The sequence below is a fragment of the Bombyx mandarina genome, chromosome 02, assembly GCF_030267445.1.
Source record: "Bombyx mandarina strain Sakado chromosome 02, ASM3026744v2".
Lineage (NCBI taxonomy): Eukaryota > Metazoa > Arthropoda > Insecta > Lepidoptera > Bombycidae > Bombyx > Bombyx mandarina.
In genome coordinates, this window is record NC_143209.1 from 547601 (window position 1) to 568000 (window position 20400).

At 40.0% G+C, this 20400-nt stretch overlaps 2 protein-coding genes across 3 annotated transcripts; both read right to left on the bottom strand.

Annotated features, from left to right (window-relative positions):
- Positions 1 to 2620: 2620 nt before the first annotated feature.
- LOC149503352 (uncharacterized) lies at positions 2621 to 5842 on the bottom strand. The gene is made up of 2 exons (XM_089732919.1): positions 5597 to 5842; positions 2621 to 2794 (listed from the first exon to the last, which is right to left on the bottom strand). Exons 1-2 carry the CDS (start codon positions 5774 to 5776, stop codon positions 2630 to 2632), a joined length of 345 nt encoding a protein of 114 aa, XP_089589045.1. The 5' UTR covers positions 5777 to 5842; the 3' UTR covers positions 2621 to 2629.
- On the bottom strand, positions 2621 to 20265 carry LOC114252654 (uncharacterized). Of its 2 annotated transcripts, none has more exons than XM_089732867.1 (7): positions 19466 to 20265; positions 18690 to 19032; positions 17915 to 18012; positions 15613 to 15753; positions 13849 to 14016; positions 11823 to 12030; positions 2621 to 2794 (listed from the first exon to the last, which is right to left on the bottom strand). In XM_089732867.1, exons 1-6 carry the CDS (start codon positions 19568 to 19570, stop codon positions 11824 to 11826), a joined length of 1062 nt encoding a protein of 353 aa, XP_089588993.1. In that variant the 5' UTR covers positions 19571 to 20265; the 3' UTR covers positions 2621 to 2794; position 11823. The 2 variants fall into 2 exon arrangements, with proteins under 2 accessions (XP_089588993.1, XP_089588995.1); XM_089732869.1 differs by lacking the exon at positions 2621 to 2794 and adding an exon at positions 9181 to 11520.
- Positions 20266 to 20400: the final 135 nt, after the last annotated feature.

A 20400-nucleotide genomic window follows, 5' to 3' on the forward strand; every position in this document is an offset into this window, starting at 1 on the left:
TAGATATAGTAAACTGAAATATAAAAGTAAGGTTAGTAACTGTTAGGAAGGGCCCTTGTGCAAGTATTGTTTTTTCATTAACTCTATGGTATTTATTAATAAAGCTTATTAATGTCGATATGAATTTTGTTGTGTAAATTTTTGGAATAAATCAACACGTGCTAAATAATATCGACAACGAACAAATAACCTCTTGTATTAAATGAAGCGGACAAAATGATTTGTATTCAGGAGTTCCTAAAGACTAGAATCAACTAAAAACAAGCCTCAGAATCATTGCTGCAGACGAATCAAACGTGTACCGATATATTTACAGAATTTCTGAAAGACATACAATGTCTGAAGTACCAGAAATTGACATGGACAATGTTTGAGTTTAACTCCGTCAGTAGCTTACCAGAGTCGACCGCCATTGTCAATAACAAGCGTTATTTCGCAGGAGAAACATGTACCAGACACGAAATGTTGAGTACAGGGTACTGTGATGCCAATACTAATGCCATACCAAAGTTCAAATGTAACGAACACAAACATTCTCAAAGAATAACATTGATGAACCGGTGTTTTCTCAAGAAAAAAAAAAAAGTTTGCTTACCATAAAAAATTGATTAATAACATTAGCCAAATGCTAAACTCACAATCATATTAATATAAACTAAAGTAAATTCAATAGAAATACACATTTGAGAGGCGAAACGTCTTAGACTTCTATTGTTTAAGTTACGTCAATGTAAATATTGTTTCTCAGGAAGTTTTATGACTTGTCTATGAACAAAAAATATTTTTAGACTAACGGAACCGCCGTTTAGTTGGAGTATAGATAAATAGCCTAGATACCGACTGCAGCGCCATCTGCCGGGCTGATTTGTGAATCTAAGCCATCCAGGGCGCCATCCAAACGCATACAAAAAAAACATTCAAATCCAGCCAGCCGTTTAGGAGGAGTTTATTGACAAACATACGCACAGAAGAAATACTTAGTCTGGCCATAAATACTGTTACAAAGGAAAAAAAAATTCTATTGCAAACAACATTTATTACTTTTACAGTGTATTAGTTTAATACATAAATATAAAACAATTTAAACTATAAAAAGCTTATTCGAAGTGGTCTCCATTGGCTGCAATACAGTCCTTTAAACGTTGAGGCCAGTTATCAATAGAAGCACGCACTCTTTCCATGGGAAAATTTTTCACTGCCAGTCGTACGGATTGTTTTAGGGACTCCAAATTATCATGGCATTTAGAGCAAGCCGTACTCTCTAAAACTAACCATAAATCATAATCCAGCGGATTAAAATCGGGACTAGAGGACGGCCAGTCTTCAGCTCTGATGAAGTCCGAAACGTTCGTTTCCTACCAAGACTGCATAGACCGAGCTTTATGACCTGGCGCAGTCTTGCTGGAAGGACCATTCTTGATTATTGAACATGGTGTTGTTAAGGGGCTTCACTACCTTCTCAATAATGGTATCTTGATACACTTGTGCCGATGTTTTGATACCTTTTTCACAAAAGTATGGCTGAGTCACTCCTTCATAGCTAATACCCCACCAAACCATCACTGAAGTCGGATAGTGCCCACGTTGCACTCTGTCGACTAATTGGGAAGCTTCCTTAGAGCTTTGAGCATAAATACGGTCATTTTGTTTGTTAAAATGTTGCACAATTGTAAAAATTTTCTCATCCGTAAACAAAAATTTTCTCTGACCACCCTTTGCGTACCGCTTCAGTAGTTGTTTCGATTTTACCACCCTATTCTCTTTTAAATTATCAGTTAAGAAATGACCAGTACGTCTTTTATAGGCTGCAAGTCCTAAGTCATCTTTTAAAATACGCGACATGGTTCTAGGTGCTATCTTCCTCTCCCGAGGATTTCTTCGAATTCTTTCCCTTACTGCTTTGACCACCTTTTTCGTGCGAACACTACGTGGACGGCCAGACCTTTTTCTGTCACAAACAGAGGAGGTTTCATTGCACCTATTGCCCGGTACACAAACATTTTTCTAATACCAAGCGTATGGAGAGTTTTAAAAATTGCATTTGGCTCCATACCTACTTTGTATAATGCAATCACAACGATTCGGTTCTCTTTATCACCCCACTCCATTTTAATATCGCAAAATATTCTACAATGTATTGGCGCCAAAATGAGAAAACTCAATGAGCAATCATATAAAAATGACAGATTCCAAATTCAAATGTAATATTTTGTTTATTTTTAATTTATGGCCAGACTAAGCATATAAAAATGAATTGCTGTTCGTTAGTCTCGCTAAAACTCGAGAACGGCTGGACCGATTTGGCTAATTTTGGTCTTGAATTATTTGTGGAAGTCCAGAGAAGGTTTAAAAGGTTTAAATATGAAAATGCTCGGAATTAAATAAAAATAACAATTTTCCGGATGGATTCCTTTTGTTTGTTTTAAGTTTATTTTATACAAAACCTTGGTCTTTTATTTATCGATTGAGGCACTACGAAGTCTGCCGGGTCAGCTAGTAATATATAAAATTGACCAAAAGTGACCCAAAAAAAAATACAGTGACTTCTTCCATCTATCTTCGGAAACCTAGTCTCGCTCGTGGGCTCGCCTGACGAAGAAGCAATAAATAAGACCGTGACTGTTTAAAATCAATTTATTCTTAAGTAGTTCTGGTTGACGTATATTCCGATGTCGTAACTCAGGCCGGATCCACGTTCACTCTTCATGCGCATATTCACGTACGGATAGCCGACACCGCCCGCAGTAATGTTCACGGTCGCCTTACTGTTGAGCGAGTCCAACGCTTGGATACCCTGTACGATAAATATTAAGGTAAACGAGCCGTGAAACAAAATAAATAAATAATAATAAAGTTTATTTTCTATTTTTTAGTTGGATTTTCTATAAAAGCGTATTTTGTTAGTTTTTTGAAGAGTTGATTATTGAAAACATGAATAAAACAACATTTTCTGAAAACAAATCGTAGCTAGATCGATTTATCGCCCCCGAAATCCCCTGTATACTAAATTTTATAAAAATCGTTGGAGCCGTTTCCGAGATTCAGATTATATGTATTAATATACAAGAATTGCTCGTTTATAGGTATAAGATTTATTTTTCATTTTTTAGTTGAATTTCAATTTTTACAATTTTTTTTTTATATTTAATTGTCATCGGTCCTTAAGACCGAATGTAAATGGAAGGATTTGATTCGAGCCCTACACCCCAGCAGAGGGGTAATTGGGCAGTGGCGGATTTACCCTAAAGCCCAGTAGGCCCGGGCCTGGGGCGGCCAGATTTAGGGGCGGCCCCAATTGTGTCAAAAAACTTATTATAACGTGTGGCGGGAGGACTGCACTGCATGATGCAATACATACCGCATAAAACTAATTTTTTTCCTAAATTTCTAAATCTATTTAGATAAAAGATGGCATTTTTTATTTTATTTTTTATTGCTTAAATGGTTGGACGAGCTCACAGCCCACCTGGTGCTAAGTGGTTACTGGTGCCCATAGACATTACGACGTAAATGCGCCACCCACCTTGAGATATAAGTTCTAAGGCCTCAAGTATAGTTACAACGGCTGCCCCACCCTTCAAACCGAAACGCATTACTGCTTCACGGCAGGAATGGGCAGGGCGGTGGTACCTACCCGTGTGGACTCACAAGAGGTCTTACCACCAGTAATCACAAGAGGTTCTACCACCAGTAAGGACCGCATAAAACAATTTTTTTTTCCTAAATTTCTAAATCTATTCAGATAAAAGTTGGCAATAGAGTAATTTCATTATGTAGTCTATATGTTGGATGCTGAGAAAGAGGCGGCTGATGGCTTGGGGCCTAGGGCGGCCGAGACTGCAAATCCGCCACTGGTAATGGGAAAGAATGATGAATGATGATGATACACGAGCATCAATATATCGAAAGGTTAAAAGGTTATTTGGTTTATCATTTATATCACATTTATCTTTGTAATTAAATGTCCGGTTTATTTCGTATTAGTATCAACAGTTCGATGTTTTTAATTAAACTTCAATTAAGTTTATTCCATTCAAATAGATAAAGAAGTTATTTTGTTCTGATATTCTTTCCAAATTAGTGACAAGAATGCATAAGATAAAGAATGAGTATATCAGAGGAAGTGTGAAAGTGGCCACGGAAACAACAAATTAAGGAGCGGACGGTTAGCGTGGTATGGACATATGATGCGTAGAGAGAAGATGCATGTGACTAGGAGATGTATGAAAATGGTGGGGCAAGGTAGAGGGGGAAGAGGTCGACCGAAGGAGACATGGATGGAGTGTATGAATGACGATATGAGAGAGAGAGGAGTGAGTGTTGAGATGACGGCTGATAGAAGAGAATGGAAGGGAAAAATTAGCTGTGCCGACCCCGTCTAGTGGGATAAGGTGGAGAAAAAGAAGATTCTTTCGAAATTATCTATATCTATACTAATATATAAATCTACAGTGATTTTTACGATGTTCCGTTATAACTACTGGACCATGCATCCGATTGACTTGAAACTTGGTATCCATGTAGACAATACATGTACTTAATGGATAGGCTAATATTTATATGAGTGTTGGACTTCCTAATAATAATAACAATAAATAATAATTTTAATTTTAAATGCCCAGCGAAGCGGACGAGTACGGCTAGTCGCTTATATATTTCACCCCACGATATATAAATTGTTTGAGATGATCCTTTATGTTGTTTTCAATACCACCCGCTCTCGGAGTAGAGTTCATCCAACAACTTAGAAAAGTGTTTCCCAACCCTTTTTTGTTCGATGCCCCATTGTAAAATTTCTAAAATTTTTATGGCCCCTCCCTACATTAAAAAAAATATTTGTTCACTTAAGAAACATAAATGATAGGTTTTAGGAAGAAATCACTATGAAACTGTTATCAAAATACAGTAACTAATATTTCAAAACATATAATAAAAAAACTGAAATTCGAATTCAAAATAATTTTTATATAGGTTTTCTATATTAATTTAGTGCTTTGGCCCCCTGAATTATGAATAGCCCCGTGGTCCCCATGTGGGGAAACACCGGCTTAGAACCTCTGCGTCCATCCACAGAGCGTTTCCATCCATTCCATCCAAAAAAAACACATATGCTCAGAGAACGAGTGCGCCTCTCGCGTGGTCACGCGGTGACTCCACAACCTATACGAACGCATGTCGCCCATGTGTGCTTAGTGCCGCTAGAGGCGCTGTTCCAACTGCATTTTATTTTTATTTTTTATTACTTAGACGAGCTCACAGCCCACCTGGCGTTAAGTGGTTACTGGAACCCATATACATTTACAACGTAAATGCGCCACCCACCTTGAGATATAAGTTCTAAGGTCTCAAGTATAGTTACAACGGCTGCGCGACCCTTCAGACCGAAACGCATTACTGCTTCACGGCAGAAATAGGCAGGGCGGTGGTACCTACCCGCGCGGACTCTCAAGAGGTCCTACCACCAGTAAAATACAAAATTGGTTTAACTTTTACGCTATCGAGAACGTTAAGAAACTCGCACTAAGCACAGTGAGGAGATTGCGACGCCAGAAACCCAACGGTTTCCTTACAGTAACTGATTGTTGAAATAACTCACTGTAATAATTTTATTATCCACACTGCTGTAGAAGTAGTTCTTCACACGCTTCATGAAAGGTATCGCGTTGTATTGGACCAGCTTGTGATGTACCAAGGAACTGGATATATCGCCGACAAGAAAATGATAAGAGTGAACACAGACGCACAAGGACAGACAGAGGAGCACGAGAGATTTCATTGCGATAGAAGACGTGCGCTTTGGGAGGAAATTCGAGTTACAATGGTAGCGCGAGGTATTGCGCGGGCTAGTAGGGTTGGGATGGATTTGACTTTATCGATGCTCCTAGTTAAAATTAATAAATAAATATTTATTAATAATCACGCCACGTTAACTGGTCCCGTGGTAAGTTCGTAAAGAACTTGTGTTACAGGTACCAGATGACGGAAATAAATGTAAGATTTTTATTATACACATACATATATTTAATATACATCCATAACCCTGGAAAATACATTTTTTATTTTTTTTTATCATACAATTACTTCCCTTGGTGGGATTAGAACCCGCGACCCCCTGGTGTAGTGACCATGTCCCTTGCCACTACACCACGCCGTTTGTTGATTCGCTGGTCGCTTCGTTGGTCTGGTAATTAGTTGAGCTTGCAACTGAGCCCCGGGGCTGGTACACAGACGGATACGATGCGTTTGTTAATGCATTTTTGATATTCAGTCTGGACGGTCGGACTAGCTGTAGTGTTGTAGCAGAATAGAGGCTAAAAAATGACTTGTTTTTGTCAGTAAGAAATCGTCGGACTTAAGCCCTTCACTGGGGATGGAGGGCGGGGCATGTCGGAGTCAAACCAACTAAAACCTTCTGTCGCTCAACAACCATCCAATCCAGCATCCAAGCCTCGCATGAGACAGAACTCATGAAAAGGCAAAGGGGGAGAGTGAAGTGTTTAGTGCGGAGTACATCTTTCCCATCACCCTCCCCCTCGGGACGCCAGACCGGCGGTCGTCGGCGCCACGACCACCAGCCCTCTCGGTTGGCAGGCTATCCGAAACCCGCCTAGATGGCGCCGGATAGAATGGTCTATCCTACGGAATACCCCGCTGGGTCAGAACCAACGTGGGTTGAGGATAGCCGGCCTTCCATCACCCGGATGTAAAAATGACTTAGGTAACCTTGTCCTTTTACTAGCTACTTTGGTCCGCTTAATTTATTTTTTTTGCTGTCAGATATGGGTAAGAGACCCCGGACATACAGCGTCACTAACACCTTGTATCGATATATTCATATGGGCAAATATTTTCCCGTTTGAATTCCGCCATTTTTATTTCCTATATCTTAAATATAGTGTGACGATCATGCCCTTCATTCACCATGTGAAAAGATAACCGCTATTCTAGTTCTAGTGCTTTATAGGGTCCGTTGGCATCCATTCGAACATATTTTTCGGTGATTGATGACAATAGCGCAATTATTTTGTGTCTATATTTTTTATTATTGTTGCGTCTATTTCTTAGATGTATCTTGAGGTGGCCAAGAAAATGAATAAATGCGTTTACTTCTTCAAATACTCATTATATTGTTTTTAATTATTTTACAAATACGAAATTGAAATGCGCGTCCATCTTTTTTCTTCGTGTTATACCATGACATGGGGTAAATTGGGATCCTGGGGTAAATTGGGACAAACCTGCGGAAGATTCTCAAAGTACCTGTAACACGGAATCTACCTAATTTTGTTTATGTTAATATTTATCAATGTATAGAAGAAAAACCAAGTTAACTATGGAAGTACTAAATATGAGTTAAGTTGGTCCCAAAAATTCGTCAAATTAAATTTAAAATAGTGGTTGAAAAGTGAGTTTTAAAACAGCTTAAAGAACTTTTAAAAAAAGTAATATTATCGTTGTTTTTTCAATAAGATCACAGTTTATATAAGTTTTTAATACACCTGGAAATACCACAACAAACGGTAAGTTGCAATATTCTTATTTTAAATACAATATTTCGACAAAATAAAAAATGTATATTTTTTCCTTTCTTTTTGGGGAAAATTGGGACGTATGTAGGGTAATTTGAAACGAGACTGGAAAAATTAGGGACGAGAAAACACAAAATTGGAACGCCAAAAGACAAAATAGGGATGGCTTGTTAGGGTTGTCACTGATATCTTATAATAGATTTTTTAGCCTATACTATCACTTAATTGCGTGATGTAAAGAAGGTTAATGTGTTTATCAGTTAGTTTATGTAAGTATTATAGGTAAAAGAAAAGTATATATATAATTACTTTTTTTCGCGACATTTACCTTGTAATATCTGCACGGTCGTATGTTCTTTATAGCAATAAAAAAAATTAAAAGTTAAAAGAACTCAATCGAATCAAAACTTTTGTTATTTCAGAATCTATTCACGCGTCGAATCATGATTTTGTTAACATTCACAACGAACACACACAAATAAAAACAGGCCTCAGATTTTAAATGTAACATTAATTAAAAATCCGAGATATCCAATTATGAGTGAGTGAATTAATTGAGTTTAGTTATTTAGCTTAGAAAGAATTTCTTTTATTTTTGTTATTATTGGCAGTAATCAGATAAAGCTGTTTTTTTATCTTATTCACCTAATATCTTACTCTTGCTCAAAGATCATTTTGAAAATGTTGATTAAATAAAATTGTATTAATGCATTTCCAGTCCTTTTGTTTTCTATTTTTTATTCTATTTTATGATTTTGGTTCAGAGTTGTGATTTTTAAGGAAATTAAATAATAATTTTCTAAAATATAACATGCACGTACTTTTTTTGATCATTGTATTGTTGATTATCATTCACGTCACATCGCTTCGGAATAGAAACCAGCTTAATTTACACTATGTTGTGTATTGTGCTTAAATTATGGATTGTATTCATCATTTCGGTCCATTTATATAATTATATGGCACCTACCTATATATCGCAGTACTGCGAGTTGACAACCCTTACAAATATCCCAATTTAACCCTTAACCGTGTCAATTTACCCCGGACGCTGGGTAAATTGGGACGGCCATTATTTTACCGATTATTTCTTTAAAATGAATAATTAAAATAATGTAACGGTTTTTATCACCTAGGTACGTTCAAGACTCAACTTATTTCTTTGGTTGAGCAGTGACTATTTAATTGGAACTATTTTAAAATTCAATCTGAAGGTCGATTTTGTCCCTATTTACCCCATTGTACGGTAATAATTTTAAATTTTGACAATTGGTGCCACTGTTGCGTTTCCTGTTTTGTGATTGGTTCGTGCGATATGACGTCATCGTTGGCCAATCACAGCCATCTTTTTTTTTTTTCCTACCTATGCTGATAGCCTTGAGAGGCTATTTCAGCGTACCCTAGCTTGTGTAGGTGAGCTCGCGGGGCTCAAACCGGAGAATTGCTAACATCGCCCTAGCAAGAGCAGTGCTTCGCAGAATCTACCACCGGATCGGAAGCGCGACCCACTGAGAAGATCCGGCGAGAAACTCAGTGGGCTGTGTCTGTGGGTTAATTCGCTCGTCGAGCCCTTCGTCGCAAGCGACGGGTTCGGCGAGGACGGTGACCGGAGACAGCCATCAATGTATCACGTGACGTTGATTCGTTAACAATTATTAATCATTCTATTAATTAAGAATATTACGGAAGTAGCTCCTTTTTAGCAGTCTTAAAAAAATGACCAAAACGTTTTTAAAATATGAAAATACAACCCTAAAAACAATTCAGATTAGTCTAGCTTTGAAAGACGTAACGGAAATAATGCGAATCATCGTTATCGACTCGTTCCATGGGAAATGTTGGTTCGAACTGCAACACTATTTATCTGCAGTTCTATTTAGATTCAGGGCTTTGAAGAAGGTGCCTTAGAAAACGAGATATTTAGCTCACCGGCCCATCTAAGCTATGAAAATGCTCTTTGTCTAAATCCGGAAAAAATATTAATCAATTTTATCATCGATAGTATTCCAGTACATCACTAGTTAAATCACGATAAACACAAGTGCAAAAGGCTATCGCATTACTAATACGATCATAATAACAAAAGAACGTTTTTCAGAATTTACAAACTTGTTTTACACATTACCACAATTTTATGTCGCCCATGGTATGAAGTGACCATTTCCTGTGGAAATTATCAATGCCATGTGCATTGCCAAGGTACCGACTCCATTCCAACCTAATTTAAAGGACAATGAGAGCAACGAGGGAAGTTGATTCCAGAGTCGGATGGTGTCTGCCAAAATTATGTCTGGAAACGCATTGAGGAACGCAGTTGTGGCGTTAGAAATAAAGATGGTGTAACAGTAAAAAAGGCATAACGATTAATTTTATTTAAAAAAATAAAATAACGTCAAATATCGTTTAAATTTTTGTTAAAGACGCGAGCGGAGCCGGAGTGGGCCGCTAGTCGTGTAATAAAAACAAACCCGAAAATTTATAATTTGCGTGATTACTGGTGGTAGGACCTCTTGCGAGTCCGCACGGATGGGTACCACCACGTTCGAAGGGTAGGGCAGCTATTGTACTGTAAAACTGAGACTTAGAACTTGTCTCAAGGTAGGTGGCGACTTCGTGAGCTTGTCGGCTGACCGACGTTGATCAGAAAAACAAATGAATTATTGTCATATCACTAAATCTGTGAACAACTTAACTATGGCGCAATAATAATTACTATTCAATTTTAGAATAGTTTCGTGTTAATTACTAGAGATGACATGTGGCTTCGCTCGTGTTCAATTACTGATACAAAATGAATGAGTCAAGTCTGTGATTTTATCGACATTTAAAGACTCTGTCCAAAGTTGGTAAGGTGTCTTGTGAGTCCGCACGGCTCGCTACCATAACTCCTGAGTTAAATCTCATGTCGTGTTTCGAAGCGGGTGACGGATTTTAAAGTCTATGAGCTTAACTTAAACTACTAAAGTAACGGCTTAACACTAGGCGGGCCGTGAGGTCGTTCATCCTTTGCTCCTTGAGGCGCATTTCTCATGTCTGAGGGTCGTTACCGTCTCCTCCCATTATCCTTCTCTGAATTATGAATTCCATTTAAGCATAAAGTCGTCGTGGCCTAAAGGATAAGACGTCCGGTGCATTCGTATGTAGCGATGCACCGGTGTTCGAATCCCGCAGGCGGGTACCAATTTTTCTAATGAAATACGTACTTAACAAATGTTCACGATTGACTTCCACGGTGAAGGAATAACATCGTGTAATAAAAATCAAACCCGCAAAATTATAATTTGCGTAAATACTGGTGATAGGACCTCTTGTGAGTCCGCACGGGTAGGTACCACTGCCCTGCCTATTTCTGCCGTGAAGCAGTAATGCGTTTCGATTTGAAGGGTGGGGCAGCCGTTGCAACTATACTGAGACCTTAGAACTGATATCTCAAGATTGGTGGTGCATTTACGTTGTAGTTGTCAATGGGCTCCAGTAACCACTTAACATCAGGTGGGCTGTGAGCTCGTCCACCCATCTAAGCAATATTCCCAAAATCCTGTCCCTGGGTTAACTCACTGATGAACAAACTAACAAACACACTTGCGTATAGATATGTCAAACTTATTTGTTGTAACAGTTAGAATTGCGATAACGAAGGCAGAGTTCCGATGATTGGAAGTGGAAACATTGATTATTTACACGTGAAAGGGTACTTTTTGGCTTGCTCATTACACGGTGGAGGAAGATGACCAGACTACCCCACCGCTACATCAGTGAGGGTCAATATATCAACACGTCAAATTCATAGTTTGATCTATCGCTGATGCCGAGTGGTGGTCGTCGCTCAAGGACAATAACCTTGGTAAGGACATAGTCAAAAACCGTGGAGGGGACAGCTGGTGCGCGGTAAGAATCGTGAACAGTCCAGTTGATAGACGCAGAGGCTCGCGGTATGGATTAACTGGTAGTGCTCATGATCACATCTGCCCGATCTCGGTGACCTTGAGTTCTGCAACAGGTTTTTTTTATTGCTTAGATGGGTGGACAAGCTCACAGCCCACCTGGTGTTAAGTGGCTACTGGAGCCCATAGACATCTATAACGTAAATGCGCCACCCACCTTGAGACATAAGTTCTCAGGTCTCAAGTATAGTTACAACGGCTGCCCCACCCTTCAAACTGAAACGCATTACTGCTTCACAGCAGAAATAGGCAGTCAAGTCTCACCGACGACACACTGCCTTGAGACACCAGGTCCAAGTCTCAGAAGCACGCAGAGTGGAGGAACCGGTCTGTAAGAATCTATACTGACCTCAGATCTCATCCAAAAGCTTGCAATATTCTTGTTCCAAAACTTTCAGAGCCCCACTTGTGGACATCAGACTGATCTGCCTCCTCAGGTTACTAATGAGTCTTGTTTGTCTGTCTATTTGTTTGTTCTGCGCGTTGACGTGTGCTTCTAGCTTGGCTATTTTGGCTTGGCTCGCGGACGACAAGTTCCGGGTTGAATCGCGTAGCTCCTACGCGTCGTCAATAATGACATTTATTTTCCAAATATATAATGAAACTAACGTATAAATAAATATATACACGTTTGTGTTTGGGGATGGTTTCTATTGTTTTCCCTACCTAACTGATGGCCTTGAAAGGTCATTTCAGCGTAACCCTAACAAGTAGGTGAGCTCGCGGGACTCAAATCTTGGTAACACTGACCCCAGCAAGAGCAGTGTGTGTCGGGTAGCCATCACAGAACACAAGATATTTGACAGACGCCCGAATCTCGCTTACGACATTTTCAAGATAAGCTCGCATGTATACAAGTTCCGAACAACAACATCAGGACCGTCGGTCTACCGAGCAATATCACCCGCTCGGTGGAAGACCTTTCCTTTCGTTGTAAACCCCTCAAACAGTGCTTCGTAGAATCTACCACTGAATCGGAAACGCGACCCACTGAGAAAATCCGCTGAGAAACTCAGTGGACTGTGTCTATGAGTTAATTTACTCGCCGAGCCCTTCGTTGCAAGCGACGGGTTCGAAAAGAACAATGACCGGTGCTTGTGGTACCTAAAACAACCGTTAATGGATCGGGAGGATTCGTAATGACCTGAATGAATTCTGCTGCATTTCCGTCAGCGTGTGATAGGTGGTGCGCGCGACATCACAACAAATATTTTCACATGCATAGTTAGAGGTGATGGTAAAGTGTAACGCTTCGGCTGGCGTCGCCCTGACTCCGTGGAGCGGGTCAGTTGTTCCAGTGCATCAGAGACTTCGACATTAGGCAGGCGAGTAGCAGCTTTACATTTAGTCTATTGTCTGTAACGGCTTACCACCAGTATAGCTCATCGACCTATACTAAAATAGCATAACACCAAAACCGTCAGATCAAAACCAGACCACAGATTTCAATAAGTCAATTTATCATATTTTTTTTTATTGCCCTTCTAGGCAGACGAGCATACGGCCCACCTAATGGTGAGTGGTTACCGTCGCTCATGGACGTTAGCAATGCCAGGGGCAGAGCTAAGCCGCTGCCTACCGTTTAATACTCTCCACAAGCCTCGTTTGAAGAAGGACATGTCATAACACTCGGGATTTCTTTACAAGTTGATGTATGTTATCTATAGATTCCAAACTTCTTCCCTATAGACTTAACGTTATTCATGTCTATGGGCTGACAACTTACCAGGTCGGCCGTGAGCTCGTCTCGTAACCATTTTAGAAAGACAAAAAAAACCTCAGGACCGATTTCGTTGAAATTTCCGGGAAAACTTCGGATTGGTCTACCGGGTGATCCTGTCAAGTTTGGTAGCGACTGGATCAAGGATCGGTCAGAAAAGCTCACCGGGTTTGACAAGTTTCATAGAAGATTTGACGGTAGTCGCCTATTACCACGAAAGCCGTAAAGTAAACCGAAACATCGTTAATAATAATGACAACTTTACACGTGATATTTACAAGATTTACAAATATTCACGATTGTCTTCCACGGTGAAGGAATGACATCGTGTAATAAAAATCAAAACCGTAAACATTTTAATTTACGTAATTACTGGTGCTAGGACTTTTCGTGAGTCCGCGCGGGTAGGTATCACCACCCTGCCTATTTCTGCCGTGAAGCAGTAATGCGTTTCGGTTCGAAGGGCGGGGCTGCCGTTGTACTGTTAAAAGTGAGACCTTACAACTCATGTCTCAAGGTGGGTGGCGGAATTTACGTTGCAGATGTCTATGGGCTCCGGTAACCACTTAACATCAGGTGGGCCGTGAGCTCATCCCCTTACCTAAGCAATAAAAAGAAAGGTAAAAGTCGAGTCGAACGAGTTAATGAAACTAACCTTTTCGTTGATCTTCAAGGTCTCAATTTGCTGCTTCAGGTTGTCGATGACTTCCTCGTGTGACGCGCACCTCGCCTCCAGGCCGACGACTTTCGTTTTGAACTTTTTAAGCTCATTGGAGGCTGCGTCGGCGACGCTCCTCTGCTCTTTGTAAAGCTTATCTTTCTCCTGCAAAGAGATCTTTTTTTTTCTGAGAGGCTATTTTAACGTAACCTTAGCTAGTAGATGAGCTCACAGGGCTCAAACCGAAGTGATGCTAACACTGACCCTAGCAAGAGCAACCCTTCGCAAAATCTACCACCGGATCGAAAACGCGACCCACTGAGAAGATCCGGCGACAAACTCAGTGGGCTGTGTCTGTGGGTTAATTCGCTCGTCGAGCCCTTCGTCGCAAGCGACGGGTTCGACGAGGATGGTGACCGATGCTTGTGGTACCTAAAAGCACCGTTAATGGATCGGGAGGATCCGTAATAACGTGTTTTGGGCGACGTCGACTGTTTACCATTCGGTCTACAGGGTCGGGTATCGAGTTTCCAGCGGCCACGACAAGAGGTTTCTCATGTCGTGCCGCCTTCTCAAAGTGCAAAGAGATCACGCAATACTATTTGTTCGCGCCCTAATCTAACTACACCGTCGAAGAAGACGGCACGCCAGTGAATAAACCTTCGAATGGTGAAATTTCTTTTAAATATTGAAGCGCGCAATGTAAAGTGTAGGCCTCGGTGGGGCGTTGATGTCACCACTCTGGAGACTTTTGGTGGGAACGCGACAAGTGAAATTGTGTGTTGTTGATCGTTGATGTGTTAAGTGTTTATTAGCCGTGTAGTATCTGTGACGGTGTACAAGTTTGGAAAAATGTAACAAAGCCGCTGGGCGACAGTTCGTCAGTTCATCAGTGAGTTTCCAGAGGTCTTTTTTGTCACGTGCCATCCGGCTTTGGAATGAGCTCCCCTCCACGGTGTTTCCCGAGCGCTATGACATGTCCTTCTTCAAACGAGGCTTGTGGAGAGTATTAAGCGGTAGGCAGCGGCCTAGTTCTCCCCTGGTATTACTGAAGTCCATGGGCGACGGTAACCACTCACCATCAGGTGAGCCGTATGCTCGTCTGCCTACAAGGGCAATAAATAATAAAAATCTAACTTTTTTATTGCATAAATAGGCTGACGAGCTCACAGCCCACCTGTTGTTACCGGAGCCCATAGACACTTACAACGTAAATGCAGCCGCCCACCTTGAGATATGAGTTCTAAGGTCTCCGTATAGTTACAAAGGCTGTCCAACCCTTCAAACCGAAAAACATTACTGCTTCACGGCAGAAATAGGCAGGGTGGTGGTACCCGTGCGGCCTCACAAGTCGTCCTATCACCAGTAATACGGTCTTCCAAAAAGTCCACTAAAAAGTCTCAGTACACAACCACTATTTTGCTGAGCCTTCATTTCATCCCATCCCATCTCTTTTAAATTAATTTCACCTCAATTGATTAAAGTCTCAAATCAATCTCATTTCACTTCATATTATTTTTCATTTAAAAGAATGCAAGCAATCGAGCTCAATCGGTGTCTAAAGGTTCTCCTAGATGAAATTACAAATCGCCTCCCAAGCCCCCAACAACGCCCCCATTTTTTTCTAGGTCTCTTACCGTCCCCCTTTAGAGCTACAGCGCCCACAAGGGGGTGTTATCGCCCACTTTGAGAAAGGCTGTCCTAGAGCCTTGATATTCAAGTCTCAGTTGCAACGTGTTAACCCAACTGACGTAGACCCACCTCGAGTCTGTTCTGCAATGAATGACATTTGGCCTTCATCTCGATCGAGGTTGTCCTCAGGTTGCTGTTCTTGTTCAATAGAGACATCCTCTCGTTTTCCAGATCAGCCAGTCTGGTTAGGTGCGCTTCGCATTGCGTTGTCTGAAAGCATGGCATTAATTGGTGTTAATGGGCTAGTCGGAGCCTATGAATATGACAACGTGGATCCCGTCACGCATTTTGAGAAACAAGATTCAAAGCAAAACGCCTGCCCCACTCTTCAATCCGGAACGCATTACGGCTTTGCGGCAGAAATAGGCAGAGAACGCTGCTGTCCATTATCTGGTAAATCCCTTAGTCTCCTTATACAGGGTGGCCCATAAGTCCTTTGATATGAAAAAAATTTATTAAAATAAAACTAATTACATTATGAATTAAATTTTTATTTACATAAAAAGCTTAAAAAACGGGAATTATTTTTTGAAAATAACATCTCCTAAATGTAATCCGTTGCGATCACGGCACTCTTGCAAACGACGTCTAAAATTGTCGATGACTGCGCGGCACGTCACTGCTGAAATGCTTGTCATTTCTCTGCGGATGTTTTCTTTTAGGGCCTCAATTGACCGCGGGTTTGTGTCGTATACTTTAGCCTTAAGGTAGCCCCACAAAAAAAAATCCATCGGGGTCAGATCTGGACTACGTGGAGGCCAGGAAATGTCTCCTCTCTTAGAGATAACTTTGCCAGGAAAAAGTTGACGGATAACGGGCATAGCAGTGTTAGAGGTGTGAGAAGTGGCCCCATCCTGTTGAAACCACGTCCTGGCATTAAAGCCTGAAAAGTTTTGCAATTCTGGTATGAAAAACTCTTCGATCATAGCCACATATCGCTCCGACGTAACAGTAACTGCGCGCCCTCTGCCATCCTCAAAAAAGTAAGGCCCTAGGATACCATGGGCTGACATAGCGGCCCAAACAGTCACTTTCGGACTATGTAAGGGCTTCTGATGCTTAAGTTTTGGATTGATGGGGCTCCAATAGTGGCAATTTTGTTTACTAACATGCCCGTTAAGATGGAAATGAGCCTCGTCAGAGAACATTATGTTATTGAAGGAAGTAAACCGATTCAACATTTCATTCGCATAATTTTGTCTTTGAATACCGTCAGTTTCCTTTAATTCTTGAACCAACTGAATTTTGTAAGGGTGCATATGTAAATCTTTCTTCAAAATCCGTTGTAACGATGTCCTGGATACGTTTAATGCTCTGGCGCGCTTACGAGTTGACTGTGTCGGATTTTCGCGAATAGACTGTGTCACTGTGTCTATGTTTTGTTCCGTACGTGACGTCCTTGGGCGACCCAACCGCGGTTTATCTAACGTCGAACCGGTCTCCTCGAACTTAGCAACCCAGTTCTTAATCGTTTGAAGAGTTGGAGTGTCGTCAAAGTTGTGTAAACCTTTGTGTTCTCGAAATTTACGCCGCGCAACGGTTGCCGAATTGTCGTTTTTATAAAACTCGCGCACACAAAACGCACGGTCCGCTCCGGTAAAACGCTCCATCGCGACTAAATTCCCAGAAACCGAAGTTACTCCCCCCGCTTCCCCTGCACCGCTCACGCGCGCCCTGTTCGTTTTATTCAAATTTTACTTTTCAAAGGACTTATGGGCCACCCTGTACTACTCACGGGAAGAGATGGGATGCTATTCAAGGTCATAACACAGCCAGTAACATCGTGTGTGAAAACAAAGAACGTCGTCACAATCCTCTTATATAGACATTCCGGTTCGAGGGGTAGGTCAACCGCTATACAACGCAACTGGACCAAGCACCTAGTAGCAGTAAAGATCTGGCTACAGCCTTTCTGAAGATGACAATGTGTCTGCATAATTTCATCATAAACAGTTTTTTTTTTTATTGCTTAGGTGGATGGACGAGCTCACAGCCTACCTGGTGTTAAGTGGTTACTGGAGCCCATAGATATCTACAACGTAAATTGCGCCACCCACCTCGAGATATAAGTTGTAAGATCTCAGTATAGTTACAACGGCTACCCCACCCTTCGAACCGAAACGCATTACTGCTTCACGGCGGAAATAGGCGGGGTGGTGGTACCTACCCGTGCGGACTCACAAGAGGTCCTACCACCAGTGAAAAGTTGAATGGGTAATGTGGAGGTGAACAAATAACTTCATATCTTGTGGAGGGCAGACTCCCCCCACCTCCCCTTCTTAACTGTGGCTTCTACACTGATTACATAAAATAATACAGAAATATAGGTTTCTGAATGTCATCTTGAGTGATTAAATGTCGATAGGCTCACCTTACCGCTTATTGTGCTTTGTAACTTGTCAATTTGCTCTTGCAATAACTTAATTTTTGAAGACAGAAATTTGCACACTTTCTCTACTGTTATGTTATCTGCAAAAAAAATTAGTATAAATTTCATTTAAAATGCTAATTACATTTCATTACAAAATAGTAATTAGCATTTAGTTGAAAATTCTAGATAAATAATGAAGTTAGGATACATTGCAAGCCATGGTTAGGTATACTATGGTCTTCCCTAAAACAGTCAAATCTCCAGTGAGGTGTGGAGTGGTCTGTAAGCATCATGGTTTGGATGATCATTGCCGAATCGGACAATTGTACTACTAAATCTTGCACTATTTATAAGAATTAACTTCATTATTATTATTGTGCGAAATAGGCTGTAGGCATAGAGATTTTTTTTTATTGCTTAGATGGATGGACGAGCTCACAGCCCATCTGGTGTTAAGTGGTTACTGGAGCCCATGGACATCTACAACGTAAATGCGCCACCCACCTTGAGATATAAGTTCTGAGATCTTAGTATAGTTACAACGACTGCCCCGCCCTTCAAACCGAAACGCATTACTACTTCACGGCACAAATAGGCAGGGTGGTGGTACCCACCCGCGCGGAATCACAAGAGGTCCTACCAGTCCTACCAAAAATGGTTTGGATAACCATTGCCATACTTGACAATGGTACTACTGAACCTTGCACTCGGTACTATTTATAAGTATTAATTTCATTAATTATTATTGAGCATAACCACAATATAGACAACACACCTTTTGCATACGATTGCGGGAGTAATTTATCTTTAACATGTACACAAACAAAGGCATATAGGAATTCCATATCATTAGATTTAACATTGCAGCAGTCACACACAGTTTTAACACTGTTCGAAGCAACAGTTATTTGTTGTGGGCCGTTATTCATGTTATTATTCGATCCATCAGCATCAATTGACCTGCTTACTTGTTGTTCAGATACTGAATTTGATATTTTTGATCTACTTTTAACATTTCTTGTTTCGTTATGTGCATGTGTTTGTGTTAATTGTTTTTGAATATCACATGAATGTTTCTTTGTTGGTGTTGTGAACTCTGAATATGTATCCGGTTTTTGCTGAAACAAAATGTAAATGCATCAAATATTGTTGAGTTTTTGTTTTAGAAATGTCTATTTTTGGGATATAGGAAGAGAATACACTGATATGATGTAAATTAATTATCGTCCAGTGTTTTAGCATTCGACTTTAATCACTAACGCCTCAAGATGCATTTTATTTAGTATTCCCTTTAGTCACCGCGAGGCGTTAACACAATTAAAGCCATTTTTATTAATAAACACTGGTATATTATTGACATTATATTATTTCCTCTGCTCATTTAAGGCATATGAAAAGTTTTACCGTAAAAGAAAACTGGGTAAGAAAACATTGAATTTGGGTATATAATACTAACTAATTACTAAATAGTTTTGTTAATACTAACTAATATGTAATATAATTTATTAAATATAATATAATAATAATAATAAGGTCTTTAAACATACATACCAGTACTTGTTCTATTTGTTTCATTAAGCTCTCACTTTTCTTCTCTAGTTGTTTATTCAGCTTTTTGAACTCATCTTCACGGGCTAGTAGATTAATAGAATCCATTTTTGCTTATGAAATAAGTTAAATAAAGAATAATGAACGATATTCAGATAGTTCTCGACACTTCGAAATTGGTTGCTGTATTTCATTTAGATTTAGACATTGTAGTATGCTGCTAATTTGAAAAGTCCTTATTTATTATGTTTCACTACGATGTAAAATGAAATTTGATTTGGCCGTTTAACATCACAACAAACAATTTCGTTGCCATAGCTACATGGACTAGGTTGGTCAGTTGACTGTATAGGATCGTATTCAGTTCAAATCGTTTTTAGTCTTTTTTACCACCTTTGCCTACTAAAAAGGGTGTAATACATGTCAGTATTATTTAAAAAAATATTTAATTTAATATTTATACATTCTAAAACTATTTAGGTATGCTTAAAATTTGGAATTAGTTGATGTCAGTCAGAGTGTGCTGCCATCTCTTGATGCATTGGGAAACTGAAGCTGGAAGCTGGACTGTCAAAAACAGCTGTGAATCTAGACCAATCAGAGTATTTTGCAAATGTCAATAGATTGTTTTCTTTGTCCCTAACGCACACATACAAATATTGTTGACACATCGCTTTGTTTCCCATATGATTCAATATGAGCAAGTTAACGATTGAAGTGCTTCAAAGACAAGACTATATCACGAATAAACTAAAAAAAATACGTAATTCCATACAAATATGGTGAAATATGATTCAAAATTACTGAAAAACCCTATCAAGGTCATTAAACTTAGAAAGAGAAACCCAATGCGAGAGCGAGAGGTCAATGAAAATAAATGTGTGCATCACAGATTTTCAATCGATTCGACCAATGAGAACGGACTTCTCACAGCTGAC